The sequence below is a fragment of the Saccopteryx leptura genome, chromosome 1 (assembly GCF_036850995.1).
Source record: "Saccopteryx leptura isolate mSacLep1 chromosome 1, mSacLep1_pri_phased_curated, whole genome shotgun sequence".
NCBI lineage: Eukaryota > Metazoa > Chordata > Mammalia > Chiroptera > Emballonuridae > Saccopteryx > Saccopteryx leptura.
Window position 1 is genome coordinate 380,654,786 of NC_089503.1, and position 27,660 is coordinate 380,682,445.

Consider the following 27,660-nt stretch of genomic DNA (forward strand, 5'->3'; position numbering starts at 1 on the left):
CAGCGGGGTCACTTGCGTCTTTCAAGGTCAGGGTCAAAGGCTCCTCCTGGGCCAGGCTGGGTGAGCAGAGCTTAGTCTCGGGATGGAGGAAGGGACGGAGTGGGACTGAGGGAGATGGCGGGGGCAGGGGGCGGCGTGGAGAGGCAGGGAGGTCAAGGGAGAACCAGGACTTGGCAGAGTGGGGGTCACCCTCCTTCTCAGCTCGTTGGTCCACCTCCTTTCCCTTCTCACCTCCCTGCCTCCCTACACACTCTGCCTCTTCTCGCTCAGGGCTGGGCTTCCTTGGGAAAGTCTGTCTTGAGAACCAGGGGTCAGGAACACGTGCAGGTGGGCTGGCTTGGAGAGGTGACAACTGTGGGGTCTCATGAAGACGGGACAGCCCTCAGCCCAACACGTCAGTGGTAGACCCTCTTCAGCCTGGCGCGAGGCTGCAGAGGAGGAGCTGGACAGCCCTCCATGTCCCCCTCAGTGTCTGCCAGTCCTGAGCGGCTCTTTGGAGAGCATGGACCACAGCACTAAGCAGCTCCTTCTGCGGCGCCCCGGGCCCCCCTGGGCACTGCCCACGGCAGAGGCGGTGGGCTGGGGGCGGGGAGTGGGGCGGCGCCCCCGGGCCCCCCTGGGCACTGCCCACCTCTGAGGTGGTGGGCTGGGGGCGGGGAGTGGTGCGGCACCCCCGGGCCCCCCTGGGCACTGCCCACCTCCGAGGCGGTGGGCTGGGGGCGGGGAGTGGGGCGGAGTAGTGCGGTGCCCCCCTGGGCACTGCCCACCTCCGAGGCCGTGGGATGGGGGCGGGGAGTGGGGCGGAGTGGGGCGGCGCCCCTGGGCCCCCCTGGGCACTGCCCACCTCCGAGGCCGTGGGCTGGGGGCGGGGAGTGGGGTGGAGTAGTGCGGTGCCCCCCTGGGCACTGCCCACCTCCGAGGCCGTGGGCTGGGGGCGGGGAGTGGGGCCGAGTGATGCGGCAGACAATGTCGCCCTGTCCGCCTGCAGCGTCTCCCCTTTTCTGTCTCTACCCTGCTTTCTTCCGGCACGGGCGTGAACGTCAGCACCCCCGCAGACGTGCTCTTGCATTTTCATTGTTCTGAAGCTGCCAAACTCGACAGCACTGGCAGGAGGGGAGTCGTGCACTGACAACGGAGGACTGTCCAGTCCCATGGAGTCCTGAGCACTGCAGGTGGACAGCGTGGCCCTCAGACAGTGCTAGCCCCCCACTTGGCAGAGATTAGAGTATGAAGATAGTCCTCATCTTCTTTTTTTTTTAACTATTTATTTTATTGATTTTAGAGAGAGAAGATGGGAGAAAGAGAGGGAGGGAGAGGGCAGAGAAAGAGTGAGAAGCATCAGTTCGTAGTTGCTTCACTTTAGTTGTGCACTGATTGCTTCTCATCTTGACGAGGGGGCTCCAGCCAAGCCAGTGACCCCTTGCTCAAGGAAGTGACCTTCGGGCTCAAGCTGGCAATCTTGGGATCATGTTGATGATCCCAGGCTCAAACTGGCGAGACTGCACTCAAACCAATGAGGCGGCACTCAAGTTGGTCACCTCAGGGTTTCAAGCTGGTGACCTCAGCGTTCTGGGTTAGTGCTCTAGCACGGTGCCACCACCAGTCAGGCATCGTCTTCATCTTCTGAGTGGCCTGGACCGAACCTCAGATGATGGTCGCCCAGCAGACAAAGGCCCGTGTGAGCCCACTGAGCCCAGCCAGGGGACCTACGTGTCATATGAATGTTTGCTGGACCACATTCAGTGTGAACGGCATCAAAAGGACCGGTCCTCATCTCTGGGAAGTGGCAGGCCTTAGCTGGAGAACGGACAAGCATGATCTAGAACAGGGGTCTCAAACTCAACTCAGCATGTGGGCCGCAGAGCAAGATCACAGCCGTTCGGCGGGCCGCACTAGGTCTACAAAAGACAACTGTTATGCAACACTTTTCTCACTGCAGTTGAAAACAAAAAAAAATCAGTACAACAAGCACAATCGTACATGCAGTTTACTCAGTGTCACAAAACGACCAGAAACTGTAGTTCGCATCACAACTGCTGTTAACTAAGCTAATATCTAGCTAGGATGCTAGAGAAATGAAAAATACAAGTAGGCCCCTAGGCTTACTTAATTTTATCCAAAATATTTTGAACTTCGTGGATTAGTCTGCGGGTCGTACAAAATTGTTCGGCGGGCCGCATGTGGCCCACGGGCCGCAAGTTTGAGACCCCTGCTTTAGAATGAGCCTGAATACCCTTTCGTGAAGGAACCAGGACGGCAGTCCCAAGAAACCTAGCATTAAAGGAGAATGTAGTCCCCTTCCCTGGAAACCTCCCCCATCTGTGGTCACAGGCCAAGGAGACAGATTCAGAAAATAGCAGTGACATCCTTCACACTTGTTTCCATCAAGGACAAAGCAGTGTGGCCCTCTGGCCTCCGCTGGTGTCGGTCCCCTGCCTGAGGTGACCTCCTCTCCCGCTTCCTCTCACGGGACCCTACGCAACTGAGCCGGCTGGGGGTGAACCAGCCTTAATCTGGTCTTTCTGGGACCAAGAATGGCTTGAGAGGTGGGGAGAGGCTGGGGGAGGGGAGGGGATAATTAAAATCAAATTGGCCAGATATTGAAAATTAATGACCTAGGATGGTGGATATGTATGTGGGGGTTCATTCTGTTATTCTATTTTGTGTGTATGTGAAAATTTTCACCATAAAAGTTTTCTTAAAAATCCTATGCACTCATAAAAGCCAGGTCGATCCTCCCTTATACATGAGCTTTCCTGACTCACGGGCAGGCCCTCCGCAGTCACGCTAACGTCACGGCCACACACACACGATCACAGTGACACCATAGCCACAGATTATGTACTGTATTTGTTTCATGGATTTTCAGTTGCCCCTTAAATTTCACGGCAGCAAGGAGAAGACAACTAACATTTCCTATGGTCCTGGACCGCGTGCTTCTCATGTAGGCCTTACCCTACCCACACCAGCTCTCTGGCTCCCCATGGGGGACTCATGAATATTTGTTGGCAAATATAGAGAAATCATTTAGTAATCATCAGCACAACCATCTGGTGGACAAGGATACAGCCACCGAAGATAATGGAGAAGTTTCTAAAGACATGAGGAAAGACATGTTTTAATGCTAAGTGGAAAAAAAAATCAAATCACAAAACCATATGAATGGCGTGATCATAACTCTGTAAAAAACGTGCTAGAAAAAAAGACTGGAAAGATCTCAAAATGTGTTTATTTCTGTTTTGGGGATTAAAATCTCTTTTTATTTCCTTCTTGATTTTATATTTTTCAAAATGTGGTTTAACATCATCTATAACAGGAGTCAGCAAACTTTCTCTGCGAAGGGTCAGACGGGAACCACTTTCAGCTTCCTGGGTCATATGGCCTCTGTCCCGTCTCCTCAGCGCCACCCTGGTGTCAGGAAAGCAACCACGGGTCGACAGTGTCTTAAGTGTGGGCTCGGCTGTGTCCCCACACAGCTCTGTGTGTGGAAACAGGTGGCTGGCTGGATTTGTCTTACGAACACCCGCAGCACTCTGACCTCCAATACATGACTTGGTACTCAGAGAAGAAAAGTTATGTAAGTTACATGAAGTATGTTTCCTTTGACTGTAACTGTAAGACCCCAATACTATGGCGCACAAGGCCCAGAACGCTCACGGTCACACTGTAGTCTGGTGCCCTGCACCATAAAACGCTAGGACTTGAGAGTCACGTGTTAGCGAATATGCCAATGAAAATTCTGTGCCAGGGAGAGGAGTGAAAATCCACGGTACCAGTGACGAGTACAAAATCTATCTCTATTTTAAACCTACTGTATTTCATTCGTTTAGATTTTCTTTTACCTTTTAATAAAGTTCTATACAATATTTGAGACCTCTCAGAAATCTCTTATTTTCAAAACATAATTTAAGATAAAAGAGAAAAAGTTAAACTCTCATTTTTGTTTTTTCCTTTCTTTTCTCCAGATTTTCGGAAGCAAAGGCCCTGGGTGAAAACATAAACGAAGCAAGGAGAAAGATCGGTAAGGAGACCATCTTCTGCTCTTCTGCGAGCCTCTCACGGGCCATTTTCCTGGGGGAAACCGAGTCACGGAGTCCCTCCCAACAGCCCCGGAGCCTGGCTCGAGCGGCGCCCGGCCGAGGACGCACTTTGAGAGTGTCTTCCCTCAGAAGCGTGTCACCCTCCCCTTGTCCACCGGGAAGAGAGATTTCTTTTGTCTGGGACTTGAAATCCCCCCCCCCCCACGCCCGACGCAGACCTGAGCTCTAGCATCCCAATGGGAAAGTTGAGCTTTTCCCAGGCGTCTCTCAGCAACAGCTCAGCTGCGTCACCACAGGATCGCAGGGAGAGTCCAGCCTGGCTGGTGCTATGAAACACTTCTCCACTCACCCCCACCCCCAAAGCTTATACTTAGCATTTTGGCTCAGGTGCTCATTGTTCAGCACTGGCTGTTCTGTAAAGTCAATGGGAGAATGGGACCCAACAATGAGCCCGCGCGCCTTCCCAGGCTGCGGGCTGCTGGGGTGCTGAGCGGGCTCCCCCACCCTGGGCGAGCCCCCTGGGAACGGTCGGGCTGGAGCCAGAGGCAGGCTCCACAGAGGGACTCCACAGATCTCTGTCAGAGCCAGAGGAAAGGTGCCTTTCATTCTGAGCGAGAAGGCACGGGGAGGGTCCATCTCCCGGGCAACCCACGGAGGGTCCATCTCCCGGGCAGGAGCTGCTCCGCCGAGGGGTCCCCTGAGCCTTGGCCACTGTGGTGGTGGTGGGGGGGGGCAGAAGTTACCAGCCTGTTCACAGCTGGTTCTCTGAGTCCTTCTCACCTCCATCCTCCTCCCTTCCTAAATGAAGATGGGACATGTAAAGCCAGTAGCCACGGCCACCATCACAGCCGCCTGGCCCATGCAGGTTCGAATTTGATTCAGACAGATGGTAATGAAACAACAGAGCCAAGAACTAGTGAGCCATTAGCTTTAATCCTAGCTCACACCTGGCGGGCAAGAAATACACACAGTGGGGAAAATACTTCCCTTTCCATTCAGGGCTTCGAAAGCCACTGACTTATCCGAGTTTCCTAAAATCAAAGGTTTCCAGCTCACCAGCCTTATTCACCTCTGTTCCCCATCTCCTTCTCTCTGCACAAACTCTGTACACACTGGCTTCTCCTTCAGCACTCCGCCATCTTGGCTGCTTCTCCTCTCCTCCACGTGGCCTTTCTCTGCTCTCTCCTCTAAAGCTAATCTCAGGAACTGAGAGAGAGCAAGCTCCCGGTCTGCCCCATTTTATAGTGTAGAAATCAAAACCTTTAATCCAATACACAAACAAGGAAGTCTCTGATACAAAGTCACTTAGGGTGGGAAAGGCTTAGCCTTAAAACTAAGCCTTAGGGTATAACCACCCTGCCTGCTTACAGCCTGTCCCCCACACCCAATGCCAACTATAAGCGAGCAAACCTATATATCATATTTACAAACTTATCTGACCAACAGGACAAAAGCCACTCTGGATGTCCTTTTTAGCCTTTTCTACAAATTACTGAACATCATGGTAGCCTCGGGTTGTTTCATTGGTCTGGATGGGAAAGGCGGAGGCAGCCAAGCCTGCACCAGACCGGGATTCTTACCCTGAAGTCCAGGGTCCCGGACGGGGGCAGTGCGCCTTCGTGTTTACTAACCTCCAGCTGCAGCTTAGCACGGCCGGCGGCCGGCCACGGGAGGATTGGCAGCAGCGGCCACCGTGGGCTCAGACGTTCCCATTTCGTAGCTCAGTCGGCAGACATTGTAAAACGTCTCTACGCTCACCAGCACCTCAAAACCACGGTCGTTATGAAACTCGCCATTAGATCTGATTCTTTTAATGTGTTTACCTAACAGCACATAGATATTTCTGTATCAAAAGAGTTTTAAATATTTGAGAACTATTTGACTATCATTGGTTTCTCTTAAAACCCTATGTAAAACTCCTCCTCTCTTGGCCTGGACCCCACGCCCCTAAAACTGCATGAAAAATGGGAGCGAGGAGCGTGTGCATTTTTCTGGAGACGGTATTCATGGTTGAGCCGATTCTCAAAGAGATCGGTGACCCAAAATATAAGGAGGTTGATCGGGTGGAAGGCAGACACCCTGCTGAGGAGCAGCCCCATCCCTGTCCCAGCAGCGCTGCAGGGCAGTGCTGACCTGCCCCGCCACTGGCCACTGGCCACTGCCACGGGGGCCGGGAGGGCGGGGTGGGGCGGCAGGGGGCAGTGGGTCAGCCGACTTGTCAGCGTGTCCTGACTCAAAGGACCCAACGGTCTGTTTTCAATTCCTGGGGAAATTAGAAAGAAAGATCTTTTATAAATTGCTTCTTCACGAAAAGTATATAGTATAAGGTTTTGCTGCTCTTGAAAAATAAATACCTCACTCTCCAAACCAAAATAAAACTGTCCCCACACTAATGAAATAAGCCACTGATGGAAGGCCCAATGACCTATGCTAATACACTCCGCTTTCCACTCGGTGCTCTGGGTCGCTGTCACAAACCAGTCGAAATTCTCCCTGGCGTTGGTGCAGTAGCGTATGGTGACACGTGCTTGAGAGCAGGCAGGTGGGAGGCTGCCCTGCAGCCGGGCAGGCTGGGGTGGAGGTGGGAGGCTGCCCTGCAGCCGGGCAGGCTGGGGTGGAGGTGGGAGGCTGCCCTGCAGCCGGGCAGGCTGGGGTGGAGGTGGGAGGCTGCCCTGCAGCCAGGCAGGGTGGGAGGCTGCCCTGCAGCCGGGCAGGGTGGGGTGGAGGTGGGAGGCTGCCCTGCAGCCGGGCAGGCTGGGGTGGAGGTGGGAGGCTGCCCTGCAGCCGGGCAGGCTGGGGTGGAGGTGGGAGGCTGCCCTGCAGCCGGGCAGGCTGGGGTGGAGGTGGGAGGCTGCCCTGTAGCCGGGCAGGCTGGGGTGGAGGTGGGAGGCTGCCCTGCAGCCGGGCAGGCTGGGGTGGAGGTGGGAGGCTGCCCTGCAGCCGGGCAGGCTGGGGTGGAGGTGGGAGGCTGCCCTGCAGCCGGGCAGGGTGGGGTGGAGGTGGGAGGCTGCCCTGCAGCCGGGCAGGCTGGGGTGGAGGTGGGAGGCTGCCCTGCAGCCGGGCAGGCTGGGGTGGAGGTGGGAGGCTGCCCTGCAGCCGGGCAGGCTGGGGTGGAGGTGGGAGGCTGCCCTGCAGCCGGGCAGGCTGGGGTGGAGGTGGGAGGCTGCCCTGCAGCCGGGCAGGCTGGGGTGGAGGTGAGAGGCTGCTGATCTCCGCAGAGGACGTCTATAACTCCGGATATGCTGGCAGAAGCCCTGCACAAGTAGACCTTTGTTTTTGTTTGTTTGTTTGTTTGTTTCTGGAAGCTAACAGTGTTGAGATAGATGCATCCACTGCTAAGGAGAAAGTGGCTAGTCCCATGGTGCTAACAAAGCCAAGGTCACTCTTCATTTTATGCAAATAGCAGACTAACAGCCATCTTCTAGCCGTATTTCCGTCCAATGTGCTCTTGATCCAAGGAGGCCCAGGTGAGTGCGTCCCTGAGGCTCCGCCCCGTTACTGAACAAGCCCCTCCTGGTGCTGAGCCCCAGGGAGGAACCCACCCCCACTGCCCCTCAGATACGAGGTTAAGAGTAAGGAGGTACAAGGTGGAATTCATACACAGGTTTAAAATCTCCAAGGTAACCTTGAAGGAAACTGGTTTCGGGAGATTTATGACATTACTAAGTCATAAATCTTTAATTTCTTCTTAGGGAGAAACTAAATCAAGGGAAAATTTTTAGTCCCTAATGAGTCCTTCAGTGAATCTAGGAGTCAGGAGGCGGGAGCACGGCACGATGTCCCGTGATGGACACGGGATGATGACTCAGCTTGGCCCCCGGACTGTGCCCCATCTCGCCTCTGGACCCCGGGGCGGACGTGGTTGGTGCTCGGGGCCCGAGCCAGGGCCTGCCGAGAGGAAATGAGAGCTCTGTGTGTGTGAACCGCCGATCGGCCGGCCCACGTGCTTAGAGTTTAGTTTGCCGCTGTCTTTTCTGGTAGTCTGACTTTTCTCTGACATTGTGATCTAGAGCCGCTGCTTGGATTTCATTCTCAAAAATCCCTGAGGGGGTATCAGTCCAGCAGTGACCACATAATATCTATTTCTACCTGGTATAAGCAGTACATCTAAAACTTTCATAGTGTTTGCTTTTCTTATAGCAAGCCACTCCAAGCTAGGTAGATAAACTCATTTTTTTTATTAATTTATTTTATTTTACATGAGAGGTGGGGAGATAGTGAGGCAGACTCCTGCATGCGCCCTGACTGGGACCCACCTGGCAACCCCATCTTGGGCTGATGCTCAGTACCGAGCTATTTTTAGCACCAGCGGTTGATGCACACCAATGGAGCTATTCTCAGCGCCCGGGGCCGTGCTCTAACCAATCAACCCACTGGCTACAGGAAGGGAAGAGGGAGAGCAGGGGGAGAGGGAGAGGGGAGATGGTCGCTTCTCCTGTGTGCCCTAACCGGGAGGGACATCCGTTCACTGGGCTGATGCTCTACCCACTGAGCCACCAGCCAGGGCCAAACTAGGTAGATAAACTCTTGACACAAAATGCTTTTTTGTTCTTTCTATACATTATTTACATTAATCCTGATGTTGAAACAAGTTAAGATCAGAAAGGGAAGAATAAAAAAATAATAATAGAATATTTGTTTGCATAGAAGAGTCCTTCTCATTGTACTGTATTTACCTGTTCGGTCCCCAAGAGCTTTTCATCAGGCGGGCTGTGTTTTGAACATGTTCATATACACCCTGAATCTACCTATTATATCTCTAAAAACTGCCTCTGAGCCCAAACTGTAGGAAAAGAAATAAACTGCTTTGGAGATTGGTGGCAAAAACCAGACCATTTTTCACTCATTAGAATTCTGGCAGCAGCATCCCTACACCAGCGCTCTGCCCTGGCAGCACTGTCTTTGGCAATGCCGGACAATGAACGGCTGTTCCCTGGCACAGAGCCCGCCCCCTAGACCAGTCCAGGAGCCAGCTGCTTTGGAGGCAGGTGAAAGGGTTTGACTGACACCTCTTGGCCCATCTGCGTCTCCATGGACCTGTCCAGGCCAAAGTGGAAGCTAACATCACGGGATGGTGTCCAGAAGCGTCTTCACCAGTGCGCCAGTCGGTGCTCGGTTCAGACATCACAGGAGATGGCACCGCCGGGGCTGTTGGCGAGAGGCGGAGAAAACCGGCCAGCGCTAGAAAAGCTAACCAAACGACGCTCGGAGAGTTTTCTTTCTCCCACTCCAGATTCAGGGAAGGAGCCCAGCCCGCCGTCTGAACAAGACGCCTTTTAAAAAACGGTTTCTCTCATTTATGTGGGATTTGGAAAAATCAGATCTGGGTCTCCATCGGCAGAATAAATAAGGCCATTTTTCAGTTTTATGCATTTCCCGGCCGGGAAAACATAGCTGTAAGAGAACCTCGGTGACCTGATGTCACACAGAGGGACCAATAACTGGTAACTAACTCATTCTTAAAACGATTTGAAAAGGAAGAAATGACTTTCAATTCTATTGAATAAGAGAGTTGATCATGTAAAAAGACATTTTGCCCCCAAAGGGGTGATTAAATGGATAGAGATTCTAGGAACCTTTAAAAATCTTTAAAAATGGGTAGATAGGCATCTTTCTGAGATGGCTCGGGGCATCAGGAGATGAAATCAGAATCCACTCCAGCCCCCGCTGTAACCTGAAAGCACCTTCGAACATTCTGTCCCCAAAGCTAGTGAATTAATTATGTGCTTGTTTCTTAGCTCCAGGTTATGAGAAACAGAACGTGACTGGCCCGAGTTATCTTTTCTAGGTCTTACAGACAGCAGCTGCTTAAGACTGTGCTGTCTTTGGGTCCGAGACCCACCTCCGGCCCAGACAGCTGTGGCCAGGGAGGAAGAGAGGTCTTGAGTTTCGGTAAGTGGCCAACGAGGCAGCACAGAGCACGACGGGCAGGTTTATCTTTCCTAAAGCAGATGCGTAGCGACAGCACAGTGATTGACACCTCGTGTCCTCTAGGTTTTCATCTCACAGGGAGCTGTGCGTGCGAAGATCCTCGCTGGTTTAGCTCTCGTAAGGTGACACCAGTTTCTTTATTTCCAGGTTCTCAAGGAAGCACCTGGCTGTCCCCTTGTTGTTTTACCAACAATAATAGTGACCAGTCTTTGAAAAGTGCATTATAGTCTGCAGGGTTTTATCTTATTATTTTCAATACTTTCAACTCCATTGATATTTTCTTTTACGACTTCCTCCACTGCTTTTGTATTTATTATTGTAACAGTAATAATGGTAGGTTGTTCATTCATTGCCTGGTAGTCCAGTAGTTAATACCTTCCTAAATTTCCTTAGAGGTTTTTTTTTTTATTATTATTATTCTATTTTTCCCACTCAACTCGTTGAGGATTTATTGCGGAATATGGCATAAGCCGAGGCTCTAAATGGAATCTCTTTCAAAGGACCAATTTTTCCCAACACCTATTTCGTTTAATGAAACGCCTTAAAATAACATTTGTCTCCCTTAGAAGAGAGTCATTTCAGTTTTTCAGAAGGCAGCTGACGCATTCTAATCTCATCATAAAGAGTAATGTGCACCTTTGACATGGTACGTTTCATACAAGTATTTTAAAAATGACTTGCCAGAGATACTCTTATCTAGGTATCAGAATTACCCTGCAGAAAAATGCCAACTTTTATATGTAAAGTGGCAAGTTAGTAGCCGGGAGAGGCAGGTGTGTGTGTGTGTGTGTGTGTGTGTGTGTGTGTGTCTTCGTAAGGGGGTGGTCGGGAGGGAGACTGTCTTTGAATAGGGCAGCAGAAGCTGGGCACAGCAGTACTCTTCCTCCAAGGGAAGATGGTTCACATCATGTTGTTTCACTTCTAAGGAGACAAGATGTATTTCATCATGCTATGCTGATTTAAAGGGAATCGACTCGCTGCGGCTGGGGTAGGGGTGGGAGTCGGGGCTCCGCCGGCGATGCTGGACAGGGGAGAGCTGCAAATAGCAGAGGTTTGGCTGTGACTACTCCTGACCACGGTGAAAACACCGATGCATCCCGTGCTGAAAACCACCGATAGTTTTCAAACACCAGAGACCGCGCGGGGCTGGGAGTGTCCCTCCCCCACAGCGGCCACTCTGCGCAGGGTGGAGATGGCCCTGGCTGGTCCTCGTTTCGGGTATTGGTGTGACCTGGCCGACCAGCCCGGCTCTCTAGCGCACAGTCCGTACCACGACTTCCTTCCTTCAGCGAGCCTACAAAGACACACACAGGAACAGCGTGCAGAAATGCTTGTCCATCTGCGGGGACCTGTGCTCCCCTCCCTGCAGGTGCCCGTCTGCTGCTGGCCGGCATGGAAAGGCAGAGATGCTCTTGAGCACATCCAAACCGCGTCATTAATCAGGCATCTCATGAACAGAAGCCCAGCCCAGGCAGTTTGGGTGAGAAAAATAATAACAGCAGGACCCGGAGCTGCTTGCTGAACAAAGCTGGAAGGGTGGCCAGAGGCAGGGATGCTGCAGAGACCCTGAGGGCTGGTATCGATGTTTGGATGAGCCGAGGTTGCCTGAAAGGACCGGGATTCCACAGAGAAGCTGTCGCGTGCCTGAGCACAGACTTTGGGCCTGCAGGTGTCAAGGGGTTGAGTCCCCACCATAATGATAATGATAGCTACCTTTGGTAGAGATACCACTGTTATCCGCATATTGTGCAGGAAGGAACTGAAGCCTAGAGGAGTTAATAAACATGCCCAACACTACGCAACTCATACGGCGTAGAGCCACAGCTGGAACCCAGTTTCTGTTGGGTTCCCAGGACAATGCCCTCAGCCGGCAGGAAAATTCACAGCCTGGTTACGAAGGGGGTATTGGGCCCCTGGTGTGTAGGAACCCAGGAAACTCACGTGTCCTTGCTTAGTTCAAGCTGATGATAAGAAGAAGGAACGGAAGCCGGTGAAGGAAGCCTCTCCCCATCTCTACTGCCGGGAAGGTAATAAAGGAGGCAGAGAGCTTGCTGGGAGGTGGACAAAGGCTAAGTCAGTCTAAGGTTGGGCAAATCTGTCTTTCTAGGGTCTCTCCCCTGATCTGGATTTAGAAAGTTATGGAGTCATTGGAGGGTTAGTTTTTGTCTCTTTTTAATTACTCGGGTAACTAATGGTTGTATCATATTATCCTGTAGAATGTTCAAGCATTCCCTTAATATACGTATCAAAATGTAAGAGATCCTTTTCATATCCTCTCCCTCAGTCCCAACTGTGGCCCCTCTCCAGAAGGAAGTATTCACTTTCAACAATTCAATGCATGTCCTTCCATCCCCTTCTGTGTGTAGATGGATAGATGCATGATAGATAGATAGATGCGTGCATACATAGATTGATCCATAGATACATGGATAGATACATAGATAGATACAGAGCTACATAGATAGGTGCTAGACAGGCAGCAGACATGTACAAAGACACCATATTTTATTGCATAAATCGGACCATAATGTACATGTTATTCTGCACTTTGCTTTACTCATTTAACAGTGAGTATGGGTCTATTGCTCACCATTTAAGTGGAAATACTTTTAAGTATGAATAAGCCATGATCTATTGAATTACTCTCTTGTAAAAGACATTTCATTTTCCCTCAATTGTCCTCCAATTGCAATGCAATTGCAAAACAATGCAGAGTTTTTTTGTGTACAAATAGGTGTTTCTTTAAAATAGGTGCCTAGAACTGGGGAGAGCAACCGCAGGTGTGTAGTTTGACTTTGCAGGAGTACTCCGGTTCCCTTCCCAAAATGTTTCATTAATTTGCATTCCCATCAGAGTGTGACCACGCCTTTTCCCCTGCATCCTTGCTTATACATGATAATATCAGTCATTTTCGGTTTTGCCAGTTGGAGAGCAACAAAACAATGGTATTTCATTATTGTCCTAATTTGCATTTCCCTGACAGCTGGTGGAACGGAGTATCTCACATCCTTTGCCCATTGGTTGGTTGAATTTCTTTTTATGATTTGTAGGTGCTCCTTGTGTCCTCTGAATATTGGGCCTTTGTCTTGGAACATGGAGCAGATGTTGTCGTCTGGTCTGTCATTTATTTTAATCTTCTCTTAAGGTTTTTGGAAGAATCCTAGGAAAATTGCTTTTTTTCTAATTTTTTTTCTCTTGCAAAAGAGAGAGAGAAGGACAGACAAGCAGAGAAGAGAAAGATGAGAAGCATCAATTCTTCATGGCGATACTTTAGTTGTTCATTGATTGCTTTCTCATATGAGCCTTGATTGAAGGCGGGGGGCTCCAGCAGAGCAAGTGACCCCTTGCTTAAGCCAGTAACCTTGGGCTTCAAGCCAGAGACCTCTGGGCTCAAGCCAGCTACCATGGGCTCATGCCTATGATCCCATGCTCAAGCCAGCGATCCTGTGCTGGTGAGCCTGCACTCAAGCCAGATGAGCCTGTGCTCAAGCTGGCAACCTCAGGGTTTTGAACCTGGGTCCTCTGCATCCCAGGTTTTCACTCTATTCACTGTGCCACTGCCTGATCAGGCACTTTTCTCTAATTTTTAAAAATTGCCTTGCATAAGATTGGATTGTCTACTCTTCTGTTTTGAAATGGTTAATTAAGAGTTACCAAGGCTACCTCAGCATAACACTGCCCCGAGGAAGATATTTAAGGTAACCTTCCAGTGCCATGTTGAATAAAAATGGGATAAATGGGCAGCCTTCTCTCCTGACTGATTTTAAAGGAAAAGCCTTAAGTTTTCCATCATTTAGTATGATATTGACTGATGGTTTGTCATATATGGCCTTCATTATATTATGGTACGCTCCTTCTATACCCATTTTATTGAGTGTTTTAAACACAAATGGATGTTGTATTTTATCAAGTGCCTTTTCTGCATCTATTGATAGAATCATATGCTTTTTGTCCTTTGTTTTGTTGATATAGTGTATTACATTGATCAGTTTACGTGTGTTGAACCATCTTTTTGTGCTCCTGGAATGAATCCCACTTGATCGTGATGTATTATATTTTTAAATGTATTGTTGTATTCGGTTTACTAGTATTTTGTTTAGAATTTTTACATCTGTATTCATCAGAGATATTGTTCTGTGGTTTTCTTTTTTTGTGTTGTCCTTGCCAGGTTTTGGTATCAGGGTTATGGCGGCCTTTAAAATATGTTAAGGAGTATCTCTTTTTCTACTATTTTTTGTAAGACTTTGAGAAAGACAGGTACCACATCTTTGAATGTTTGGTAGAATTCACTAGTGTAGCCATCTGGTCCTGGACTTTAATTTGGGGGAGTTTTTTTTATAGTTGTGTCTGTTTCCTCTCTGCTTATGAGTTTTCCACTTCTTCATGTCTCAGTCTAGGAAGATTGTATAGATCCAAGAACTTATCCATTTCTTCTAGATTGTTGGATTTGATGGCACATAATCTTTCAAAACATTCTAATATGATCTTTTGTGTATCTATGATGTCTGTGGTAATTTCTCCTCTTTCATTTTGGATTTTGTTTATATGAGTCATTTCTCTTTTTTCTGTAGTCTAGCCAGAGGTTTGTCAATTTATTGATCTTTTCAAAGAACCAGCTCTTTGTTGTATTAAATTTTTCTGTAGATTTTATTTTTGTTCTCTGTTTCATTCCAAGTAAATTTAATAGACAAAGAACATCAAAGACATAAGGTTTATTAATTGGCTGCACCAATAATCTAAAGCAAGGCCGGGCTGATGTTTGAAGGTTGTGAAACAATGAATTTTTTTAGAAGTAAATACCACAGTCTTATAAAAAGGAAAAAAAAATATGCCATGAATAGGAATAATGAGAATTTAGCTTCACCTCACCCCCAGTGACATTACCAGAACAGAACCTTTATTAGCTCCCAGAACAGAGGTGATACCTCTTACAGAAAGGGATCCAGCACCTGAGAGGCCAGATGCCATAGCCTCGGGGGGCAGAGCTGAACTGGGGGGGACCTTTGCCCTAAAACCACTAACTAGGGTATGACGGTGACTCCATCGTCAGTTTCAAGAAGACAGTGGCGGCATTACCTTTCTGCTCTTGTCCCCAAAAGGACAGGATGGATTGCAGAGGAAGGAGCCCAGAGTCAGCTTTGCTTCAAAGTGCTGAGAAGCCGCAAAGCTGTTCCAGCGCCAAAGAGGAACCCATTCCAAACAGGAGAACCCGCTGAGCGGAAGGGTTGGGTGGCGAGGGAACCGGCAGGTTGGGCAGCCACCTGCCTACAGGAGGTCAGCCACCTTTATATCAGTGTTCTGGGTAACAAGCAATAAGAATTGCATTATAAAGATCGCTATCCCCAAGCCAGACCTCTGGTTGATGTCTCTGCTCTGCATTCCCACTCAAAAATCTCTTCTGAGGCCTCCTCATTGCCAGACAAAAATGTTCGAGCTCTTTAGCGTAACTTTCAAAATTCTTTCTCCACGTCAATATAATTATATTAACATTCACATAACTACATGGGAGATTCGGTTGCTTGTCTTAAAAAAGAGAGAGAGAGAGAGAGAGAAGTAATCTTATTGTGTATATTTCTCTGCATCCTGCTTTCACTGCATCCAGAATGTCATATACAGTCCTCCAAATCAGCCGGTGTGACCATATTTCACTTTCTAATGGCTGCCTGGTATTCTACAGTATGGTTTTATCACAGTATTTTCCGTCATTTCCCAGTGGACGGGTATTTGCTTTTATTTCCACGTTTCTGCCACGCGAAGCATGCTGCAGTGAACACCCAGGCGTTTTTATTTTTAAATACTGGTGCTTTTCCTTCTGTGGAAACTTTTTCTGTAAAGGACCAGATAGTAAATAGTTTAGGCTTTGTGGGATTTATACGATCTTAGTTGCATAGTCTTCTTCTTTTTTTACAACCCTATAAACACGAGGAAGCCATTCTCAGCTCGCAGTCCACAGCCACACAGAGACAGACCTCAGCACAGAGCGGCCTGCCAGCCCCCATCTGCCGGTCCTTGAAAGAGAGTCCGGAAAGGAGGGTTTCTTCCCAAGTGTGTTATAATTTTTGCCGCTTTTGTAAATGAAATATTTTTCTATTTCTTGAAATAGGAAAAAAAAAATCTATTTTTTAAAATGTTTTTTGTACCAGTTAGTTGTTGTTGTTGTTTTTGCTATAGTTTCTTGAATTTTCTAAAATTGCAATTATATTTATCACAAAAGAATTTTTTTCCTGGTATATACACTTCGTAATTATTTTCTTGTCTTATTGCATGCATTAGTGCCTCTGAATCACTAGGAGCTAATAAGAGCAACAGCCTGTCCTCTCTTGGGTTCAGTGAAAGTGGCTGGGGATTACACAGTTGAGACTGACAGAACACCCCATCTGAGCATGCCCAGTGCCGCCGGGCGTCACCCAGGTGCCGGCTGTTGGAACCCCTGTCCTGTGAACACGAGGGAGGCAGGTCTGCAGTGCCTGGGGGTGGGAGAGGTGGTGGAGAGACTCGGTGTTGGAGAACGGGCTGGTCGGCAGGGTCGCAGGCACACATGACTGAGGTCTGACACGGGATTAAGCACAGTACAAACAGAATCAGCTGGTGAGCTGAGTGGAGGAGGGAGACTGAGTCTGCCTGCACAATGAGGAAGGGAAATCAGGCAAATATCATGGATGTAACTCTTCAACCCTGACTCTAGAAATGACCAGTGAGATGGACATAGTCTTATTTTTATTTTTTTTTGTATTTTTCTGAAGCTGGAAACGGGGGGGGGGGGGGGGGGGGAGACAGTCAGACAGACTCCCGCATGCACCCGACCGGGATCCACCCGGCACGCCCACCAGGGGGTGACGCTCTGCCCACCAGGGGGCGATGCTCTGCCCCTCTGGGGCGTCGCTCTGTTGCGACCAGAGCCACTCCAGCGCCTGGGGCAGAGGCCAAGGAGCCATCCCCAGCGCCCGGGCCATCTTTGCTCCAATGGAACCTTGCTGCGGGAGGGGAAGAGAGAGACAGAGAGGAAGGAGAGGGGGAGGGGTGGAGAAACAGATGGGTGCTTCTCCTGTGTGCCCTGGCCAGGAGTCGAACCCGGGACTTCTGCACGCCAGGCCGATGCTCTACCACTGAGCCAACCGGCCAGGGCCGACATAGTCTTACTAAAAACAGAAAAACTGTGAGGTTCTCATGTGGGCGAGCGGAACAGTCACCCTCAGCCCCGGCTCTCCTGCGGAAGGCGACTATAAGCTCGTGCAGCAGCCCTCTGAGAACCAAAGAGCAGCTGGTAGCAGGCAGCTTCGGGACGGACACCAGAAGTCAAGGTGCCATCACGTTGGCCCCCGGGAAACCTTGTGGAGGCAGTGACAAGCCACCACGGCCCAGCAGACGTCCAGGACTCTGACGGAGGAGAGTCCCCCCATTCCAGCCAGAGGAGCTGAGGGTGAAAAACCGTGGGGAGGCTGCCCACTGCTTTTCCCCCTCTCTGCCCTCCCACTGCCTGGCCCCAGGTGCAGATAGAGTCATGGAAATGGTACGACAGAATCGAGGGGCCCGGGAGCGGGGCCCTAGGGAGTCACAATGTGTCAGGTAGATCACAGAGGGAAAGCCAGTCAAGGCGATGATTCCGCGAAGTTGTTCTTGTAAACTGTACTCACTCTCAAACTGAGCAGGCACAGATCTGAACAGCATGCCAAGGGCTCTGATAGCCCTGCCATAAGGCAGACCAATGCCCAGGTCACTTATGGGCCACTGGGTAACACTCACGGGACAAATCTGAATAGCACTGCAGAGCCTCTGAAGACAGAGCTGGCGTGGGCACCACAGCCCACCGAAGGCTTATTGGAATCTGTGACCTGAACCTAACCAGACTGATTGTCTGCGGAAACAAACAGATGAAAATCAGTCCTCTTAAAATTTAAGCAAGACCCTGAAAATGTTCAGGATGTCATCCACCATGAGGTGGCATGAGAACCAGGAAAATCTCAACTCAACAGGGGAAAAGACAATCGATGCCAACCCTACACGCCATAGTGTTAGAATTACCAAAGAAAGAGCAGCTGCTAAAACTAGGCTTCAAGAATTGAGAATGACCATCTTGAAATAAACTGAAAGAGAGCAAGTCCCAGCAAATGGACTCAAGAGAAGAATGGAGGTGACAGGGGCGAGTTAGTGAACTTAGAGCAAGAACCACAGAAGTGCTCTCATCTGAACAACAGAGAGGAAAAACACTTTTTTTCAATGAACCCGTCAATCGGTTGTGCTGTAAGGGGCAGGAGCTGAGGGGCTTTGGAGAGAGGAAGTAGACGGTGGGTACTGAAGCCCAAAGTGATGCATTGTAGATGGTGTGAGGTTTGAAGAAGCAGAGAAGACAGTTTAGGGTTTAGAAATTAAGGGAAAGAAGACAGATGGGCTGCATCTCGAAGGGAAGGACAAATCAAAGAAATAATTTGTGACAGAAAGACTTTTGCGGGTCTAGCTCAAGTTCTCCTAGACTGCTGCGGCCTGAGATGAAATGGCCGTCATGGAGTGACGTCACGGAAATGGCACCGTGAGCAGCGCGTCCGACAGATCTCCCCAAAATCTCAACAAATTTATCAACTAGAAACAGGAAAATTTATCTTCGGAGCATTACGGAGTTCCACACAAACTGAAAGCAAAAGGACTGTTATCACTTGAATCTGAGAGACAAGGGTGTGGAGAAAGCTACCGCAGGGACGTTCATTCAAGCCGCGAGGAAGTGCGCCTGTGGTAAGTCATCCCGCACTCGGGAGCCACGAGCAACCGCCGCCAGCCGCCGCCGCGAGCCGCCGTGAGCAGCGCCCGGGTCGGTTGCAGAGCGAGCACCACCCACACTCCGGAGCGGCGAGCAGCCGCTGGCGTGCACCAGGTCTGGTTGCAGACCGAGCATTGCAGACCGAGCACCGCTGACGTTCCCAGCGGCCCGCGCACGGGGAGCGGGAGAGGCCCCAGGGCGGTATTCCCTACTTGGGAGATTCTCTCCGCGGGCGGGGCACCTCACCCAGCCATTCAAGCTAACAATCAAGCGTTGGGGGAGGGGCGCGCGCAGGCAGCCTGAAATACCTTCGGGAGCACAGCTGCGACCCAATTACTAAAATTAACTTAACCCGTGAAATCTGCGCACCCTCGGTTCTAATTGATAAGATCTCTCTCAGTTCACCGACCCAAGACAAGAGGCGTGATATTTTTTAGTGCCTCTCGCTAAAGGGGCGGGGGCAACTTCTGATTGATAGAGCCTCCATATTCAGGGATAAACGCTAACAAGAAAGACTTGGCAGATAATAAGATCTATACTACACTAGTCGCAAGCAGAGACTAGTGCCTCTTCTTCCCAGCCAAAACAGGCTACAAAGTGTGGAAAGCCTGGGTTGAGAGGTCCAACTGAATGCTAGGCGCTGAACAGTCACCTTGACAACAATTGACTCCCACCCCCGCCTGATTACACTGGAGGCCCTGACTGCCAGAGCCCTTCCCAAAGCCTTGCACTGAGTGGGGATAGAGTGGGGATTTCCCAGCTCTTTGAGCCTCTTACTCCCCAGGCAGAAGCAGTGGCAGCCTTATAGCTGGATCACCAGGCTGCTAATTCAGGAAGGGGGGACTAGGAGAGAGAATCCACGAAAGCAAACTCTCTCATCGTTGGACCTTGCAAACGCCAACAAGCCTTGACTACCAGCAAAGCCAATTATATGACATTGCTATAGAATCCCATCAACTGCAAATCCCTACCTAAATGTGACACAGGGGCAGAGCCTGGGGTACAGAGTCACCAACCAGGAAGAGGGAGAGAAAAGAAAAAGGAAGAAGTTAACATCTCAAAATCAACAAAAATCCACAGACTTTACAACTTGTTCCACTAATTTTTTTTGTTGTTGTTTGTTTCTTCTATTCTATTGCCTTTATTTCCTCCACCTCGGTCCTTCTATTCTCTGCCCATCTTATGCTTCCCTTTTCTTGAACTACACTACCCATAACTGTTACATTTTATTTCTCTTCTTCATCCTCACCCTCCTTTGGGGTTATACTCCAGGACACTTAACTCTCACTCTCTCTTTTGTTTTTTTTGTTGTTGTTGTTGTTTTTTGCTTTATTTTGTTTTTTTCTCTTCCTTTTTTATTTCTTCCTTCGTTTTTCTCTTTTTCTTATTTTTTCCTTTCTATTCGTTTTTTCTTTTCTCGTTTTACGTTCCTCCCATTTAATCCTCAATCACGAACAAATTAGTTAATTTGGGACTCAAGGCTTTTTTTGGCTTTATTTTTCTTTTTCGCTTTTGTTTTTGTTTTTTTCTTGTTAGTTTATTTTTGTGGCATTTTGGGTCCTCCCAACCCAAGGTCTCCATTGTATTTGGTCTTCGCTCCACTTAATACAACAGATTTTTACTTATTATTTTTATTTTTTTCTTCTTTATTATTCCTTTTTTTGTCCTTTTTTCTGGTTCCCTCTTATCCCTCTCATTATATCTCTTAGTTGACCATCACCCGCAGGCAGATCAACTTATGCTTGTCTAAGATTTTCCTTTTTTTTTTTTTTTTTTTTTTTTTTGCATTTAGTAGGTCCCTACTCCCCTTTTTTTTTGCCCCTTGAACTCTTCACCGCAAACCAGGCCCTCCATTATAGGCACGATATTTCCCTGAGGAGGGGAGAGGAGGGAAGGAGAAGAAAGAAAAAAAAGGGGGAAATAATAAATTATTACTGCTTTTTTTTGTGGGGTGTTTTACCCTTTGGGGTTTTTTTTTTTTTTTTTTTTTTTTTTTTACTTTTTACTCTTTATTAATTCTAATTAGTGCTATCAACAAGACCACCCTCAGATGCCAATAAGAAAGAGGAAATCGAATATTATGGATACAAAAGAAAGAGAAGTAACACAAATAGATGTGGAAAAATCTATGGAGAAAAGACTTAACATATTGGAAGCCTTGGAGCTAAATGACAGAGAATTTAAAATAGAAATCTTAAAAATACTCAGAGATATACAAGAAAACACAGAAAGGCAATATAGAGAGATCAGAAAACAACTCAATGAACACAAAGAATATATTACCAAGGAAATTGAAACTATAAAAACAAATCAAACAGAAATGAAAAACTCAATTCACGAGCTGAAAAACGAGGTAACAAGCTTAGCTAGCAGAACAACCCAGATTGAAGATAGGATTAGTGAAATAGAAGACAAACAACTTGAGGCACAACAGAGAGAAGAAGAAAGAGACTCAAAAATAATAAAAAACGAGAAAGCCCTACAGGAATTATCTGACTCCATCAGAAAGAATAACATAAGAATAATAGGTATATCAGAGGGAGAAGAGAAAGAAAATGGAATGGAGAATATACTCAAACAAATAATAGACGAGAACTTCCCAAGCCTGTGGAAAGAACTAAAGCCTCAAATTCAAGAAGCAAACAGAACACCGAGTTTTCTTAACCCCAACAAACCCACTCCAAGGCACATCATAATAAAGTTGACACAAACCAATGACAAAGAAAAAATTCTCAAGGCAGCCAGGGAAAAGAAGAGTACAACATATAAAGGAAGGCCTATTAGATTATCATCAGATTTCTCAGCAGAAACTCTACAAGCTAGAAGAGAGTGGACCCCAATATTTAAAGCCCTGAAAGAGAGGAACTTTCAGCCAAGAATACTGTACCCATCAAAGCTATCCTTCAAGTATGAAGGAGATATAAAAACATTCACAAATACAGAAAAGATGAGAGAATTTATCACGAGAAAGCCCCCACTCCAGGAAATACTAAAGGGGGTTTTCCAACCAGATTCAAAGAACAAAAGAAAACAACACCACAAGTAACAGCTCCACCAAGAACACAATAAAACCAAACTTAAACTGTGACAACAAAGGAAAAAAAAGGGGGGAGAGAATGGAGATTAACAGTAGCAAAGGACGATGAAGTGCAGAAATACTTATAAGATAGGGTACTACAATGAATATGGTAGGTACCCTTTTCATTACTTAATGGTAACCACCCTAGAAAAAACCACCACAAAAACACATGACTTAAAAAAGGTAGCAACAGAGGAAAGAAGTATGGAACACAAACAAACAGAAACAAATGATAGAAAAACAAAAGAGAAGAATCAAACTAGATACAAAACTAACAGAAAGCAATTTATAAAATGGCAGTAGGGAACCCACAAGTGTCAATAATTACACTAAATGTAAATGGATTAAACTTACCAATAAAAAGACACAGAGTAGCAGAATGGATTAAAAAAGAAAATCCAACTATATGCTGCCTACAAGAAACACATCTAAGCAACAAGGATAAAAACAAATTCAAAGTGAAAGGCTGGAAAACAATACTCCAAGCAAACAACACCCAAAAAAAAGCAGGTGTAGCAATACTCATATCTGATAATGCTGACTACAAGACAGAAAAAGTACTCAGAGACAAAAATGGTCACTTCATAATGATTAAGGGGACACTGAATCAAGAAGACATAACAATCCTTAATATATATGCACCAAACCAAGGAGCACCAAAATATATAAGACAGCTACTTTTTGACCTTAAAACAAAAACTAACAAAAATACAATCATACTTGGAGACCTCAATACTCCGCTGACGGCTCTAGATCGGTCATCCAAACAGAGAATCAATAAAGATATAGTGGCCTTAAACGAAATACTAGAACACCTGGATATGATAGACATCTACAGGACACTTCATCCCAAAGCGACAGAGTATACATTTTTCTCTAGTGTACATGGAACATTCTCAAGAATTGACCATATGTTGGGCCACAAAGACAATATCAGCAAATTTAGAAAAATTGAAATTGTACCAAGCATATTTTCTGATCATAAAGCCTTGAAACTAGAATTCAACTGCAAAAAAGAGGGGGGAAAACCCACAAAAATGTGGAAACTAAACAACATACTTCTAAAAAATGAATGGGTCAAAGAAGAAATAAGCGCAGAGATCAAAAGATACATACAGACAAATGAAAATGAAAATACGACATATCAGAATCTCTGGGATGCAGCAAAAGCAGTAATAAGAGGAAAGTTCATATCACTTCAGGCCTATATGAACAAACAAGAGAGAGCCGAAGTAAACCACTTAACTTCACACCTTAAGGAACTAGAAAAAGAAGAACAAAGACAACCCAAAACCAGCCGAAGAAAGGAGATAATAAAAATCAGAGCAGAAATAAATGAAATAGAGAACAGAAAAACTATAGAAAAAATCAATAAAACAAGGAGCTGGTTCTTTGAAAAGATCAACAAAATTGACAAACCCTTGGCAAGACTCACCAAGGAAAAAAGGCACAGGACTCAAATAAATAAAATCCAAAATGAAAGAGGAGAGATCACCACAGACATCATAGATATACAAAGAATTATTGTAGAATACTATGAAAAATTATATGCCACCAAATACAACAATCTAGAAGAAATGGATAAATTCCTAGAACAATACAACCTTCCTAGACTGAGTCATGAAGAAGCAGAAAGCCTAAACAGACCAATCAGCAGGGAGGAAATAGAAAAAACTATTAAAAACCTCCCCAAAAATAAAAGTCCAGGCCCAGACGGTTATACTAGTGAATTCTATCAAACATTCAAAGAAGACTTGGTTCCTATTCTACTCAAAGTCTTCCAAAAAATTGAAGAAGAAGCAATACTTCCAAACACATTTTATGAGGCCAACATAACCCTCATACCAAAACCTGGCAAGGATGGCACAAAGAAAGAAAACTACAGACCAATATCTCTAATGAATACAGATGCTAAAATTCTAAACAAAATACTGGCAAACCGAATACAACAACATATTAAAAAAATAATACATCATGATCAAGTGGGATTCATCCCAGAATCTCAAGGATGGTTCAACATACGCAAAACGGTTAACGTAATACACCATATCAACAAAACAAAGAACAAAAACCACATGATCTTATCAATAGATGCAGAAAAGGCTTTTGATAAAATACAACACAATTTTATGTTTAAGACTCTCAACAAAATGGGTATAGAAGGAAAATATCTCAACATGATAAAGGCCATATATGATAAACCATCAGCCAACATCATTTTAAACGGCATAAAACTGAGGACTTTCTACCTTAAATCAGGAACAAGACAGGGTTGTCCACTCTCTCCACTCTTATTTAACGTGGTGCTAAAAGTTCTGGCCAGAGCAATCAGACAAGACAAAGAAATAAAAGGCATCCATATCGGAAAAGAAGAAGTAAAGGTATCACTTTTTGCTGATGATATGATCCTATACATCGAAAACCCGAAGGACTCCACAAAAAGATTATTAGAAACAATAAACCAATACAGTAAGGTCGCAGGATACAAAATTAACATACAGAAGTCCATAGCCTTTCTCTATGCCAACAATGAAATATTAGAAAACGAACTCAAAAAAATAATCCCTTTCACGATTGCAACAAAAAAAATAAAATACCTAGGAATAAACATAACAAAGAATGTAAAGGACCTATATAATGAAAATTACAAAGCATTGTTAAGGGAAATCGAAAAAGATACAATGAGATGGAAAAATATTCCTTGTTCTTGGATAGGAAGAATAAATATAATCAAAATGGCCATATTACCCAAAGCAATATACAAATTTAATGCAATTCCCATCAAAATCCCTATGAGATTTTTTAAAGAAATGGAACAAAAAATCATCAGATTTATATGGAACTATAAAAAACCCCGAATAGCCAAAACAATCCTAAGGAAAAAGAATGAAGCTGGGGGCATTACAATACCTGACTTTAAACTATATTATAGGGCCACAATAATCAAAACAGCATGGTATTGGCAGAAAAATAGACACTCAGACCAATGGAACAGAATAGAAAGCCCAGAAATAAAACCACATATATATGGTCAAATAATCTTTGATAAAGGGGCCAACAACACACAATGGAGAAAAGAAAGCCTCTTCAACAAATGGTGTTGGGAAAACTGGAAAGCCACATGCAAAAGAATGAAACTCGACTACAGCCTGTCCCCGTATACTAAAATTAATTCAAAATGGATCAAAGACCTAAATATAAGACCTGAAACAATAAAGTACATAGAAGAAGACATAGGTACTAAACTCATGGACCTGGGTTTTAAAGAACATTTTATGAACTTGACTCCAATGGCAAGAGAAGTGAAGGCAAAGATAAATGAATGGGACTACATCAGAATAAAAAGTTTTTGCTCAGCAAGAGAAACTGATATAAAAATAAACAGACAGCCAACTAAATGGGAAATGATATTTTCAAACAACAGCTCAGATAAGGGCCTAATTTCCAAAATTTACAAAGAACTCATAAAACTCAACAACAAACAAACAAACAATCCAATAAAAAAATGGGAAGAAGACATGAATAGACACTTCTCCCAGGAAGAGATACAAATGGCCAACAGATATATGAAAAGATGCTCAGCTTCATTAGTTATTAGGGAAATGCAAATCAAAACTACAATGAGATACCACCTCACCCCTGTTAGATTAGCTATTATCAACAAGACGGGTAATAGCAAATGTTGGAGAGGCTGTGGAGAAAAAGGAACCCTCATTCACTGTTGGTGGGACTGTAAAGTAGTACAACCATTATGGAGGAAAGTATGGTGGTTCCTCAAAAAACTGCAAATAGAACTACCTTATGACCCAGCAATCCCTCTACTGGGTATATACCCCAAAACCTCAGAAACATTGATACGTGAAGACACATGTAGCCCCATGTTCATTGCAGCACTGTTCACAGTGGCCAAAACATGGAAACAACCAAAAAGCCCTTCAATAGAAGACTGGATAAAGAAGATGTGGCACATATACACTATGGAATACTACTCAGCCATAAGAAATGATGACATCAGATCATTTACAGCAAAATGGTGGGATCTTGATAACATTATAAGGAGTGAAATAAGTAAATCAGAAAAAAATAAGAACTACATGATTCCATACATTGGTGGAACATAAAAATGAGACTAAGAGACATGGACAAGTGTGTGGTGGTTACCAGGGGTGGGGGGAGGGAGGACAGGGGGAGAGTTAGGGGGAGGGGGAGGGGCACAGAGAATTAGATAGAGGGTGGCGAAGGACAATCTGACTTTGGGCGAGGGGTATGCAACATAATTTAATGACAAGGTAACCTAGACATGTTTTCTTTGAATATATGTACCCTGATTTATTAATGTCATCCCATTACCATTAATAAAAATTTATTTAAAAAAAAATAAAAAAAAATAAAACTGTATATTGTAGAAAAGCAAAAAAAAAAAAAAAAAAAAAAAAGAAATGGCCGTCATGTTTGCTGTCACTCCTACCCCCTCTTCTGGGGTCCGCAGCCCCCTGCCCTCCCGAGAGTTGCCCTTCCATTGATTTTAAGAGTCCGCCGATAGCATTTCTCATTTGCACATAGCTGAGGTTTCTCAGCCCAGGTCCTGGCAGCTGTTTTCCTCGTCCCCTGCTCTGGCCTCCTCGGGCCACCTGCTGCCCAGCCAGGTGAGGACGCCACACCTCTATCCTCTGACGTCAGCGTCCACGAGGCCAGTGCCGACGTCTGTGCCGGTGCTGTCCACATTGCCTCTTGGGGCTGCTGTCACCTATGACCTGGTGTGGCCTCTTAGCACAGTGAAAGGGCAGCTTCTGCGAGTCACTGCCACCACTGATGACATCCTGGCACCCTAGACTTCTTCATCGCACCAGTATTGTTTAGCATTTACATCAGTGAAAGCTCCAGAGAAGATGTGTGCAGCCAAATTGCAAATTCATACCACCATCTTAATTTTGCAAATATCTATTAAATGTAGAACCTCAGACACTGTGCCAGCTGCTGGAAAAAAAAAGATGAATTGCAAATAAAATGTATTGGAAGACTATCCAAATTAAGAGAACTGAACTCGGGGTTAAAACAAACAAAATTAAATGTGATAGGAATAAATGTGCAGTTCTGCTCTTAGTATTTTAAAAAATAACGTTATAAAGTTATCCGGATTGGAAAGGAAAGAATAAAACTATCTTCATAGATGAAATAAATGGTCTTGTATACAGAAAATTCTAAAAAAATTATTATTTTTATTTTTTATAAATAAATTTTTATTAATTTTAATGGAGTGACATCAATAAATCAGGGTACATATATTCAAAGAAAACATGTCCAGGTTATCTTGTCATTCAATTCTGTTGCATACCCATCACCCAAAGTCAGATTGTCCTCCGTCACCTTCTATCTAGTTTTCTTTGTACTCCTCCCCCTCCCCTATCCCCTCTCCCTCCTTCCCCCCCCCCCCATAACCACCACACTCTTGTCCATGTCTCTTAGTCTCATTTTTATGTCTACCAATGTATGGAATCATGCAGTTCTTGTTTTTTTCTGATTTGCTTATTTCACTCCGTATAATGTTATCAAGATCCCACCATTTTGTTGTAAGTGAGCCGATGTCATCATTTCTCCTAGCTGAATAGTATACCATGGTGTATACGTGCCACATCTTTTTTATCCAGCCTTCTATATATATTTTTTACAGTGATTAAAGCCTTTAAGCAAACTCTTGGCCAATACAGCAAGAATCCATAAAAGAGTAGTGTCCTTAACATGTTCACCAAGTCCAAGTTGGCCCCATCACCATGCCAAATCCCTGCGAATGCAACCCAACCCCAGTTCAGTCTGTTACGAGCTGTCACAAGGAGCAGGAGTCCAGGAAAAGTCCACAT

General features: G+C 46.0%; 1 protein-coding gene across 2 annotated transcripts in view; it reads left to right on the top strand.

The window, feature by feature from the left end:
• The window catches only part of KIF6 (kinesin family member 6), a 407,764-nt gene that overhangs the window by 307,142 nt on the left and 72,962 nt on the right, over nt 1-27,660 (top strand). For both annotated transcript variants that reach the window (XM_066361424.1, XM_066361425.1), the window contains exon 15: nt 3,966-4,021. In XM_066361424.1, the coding sequence (XP_066217521.1) occupies nt 3,966-4,021 (56 nt within the window). The remainder of the gene's footprint in view (nt 1-3,965; nt 4,022-27,660) is intronic.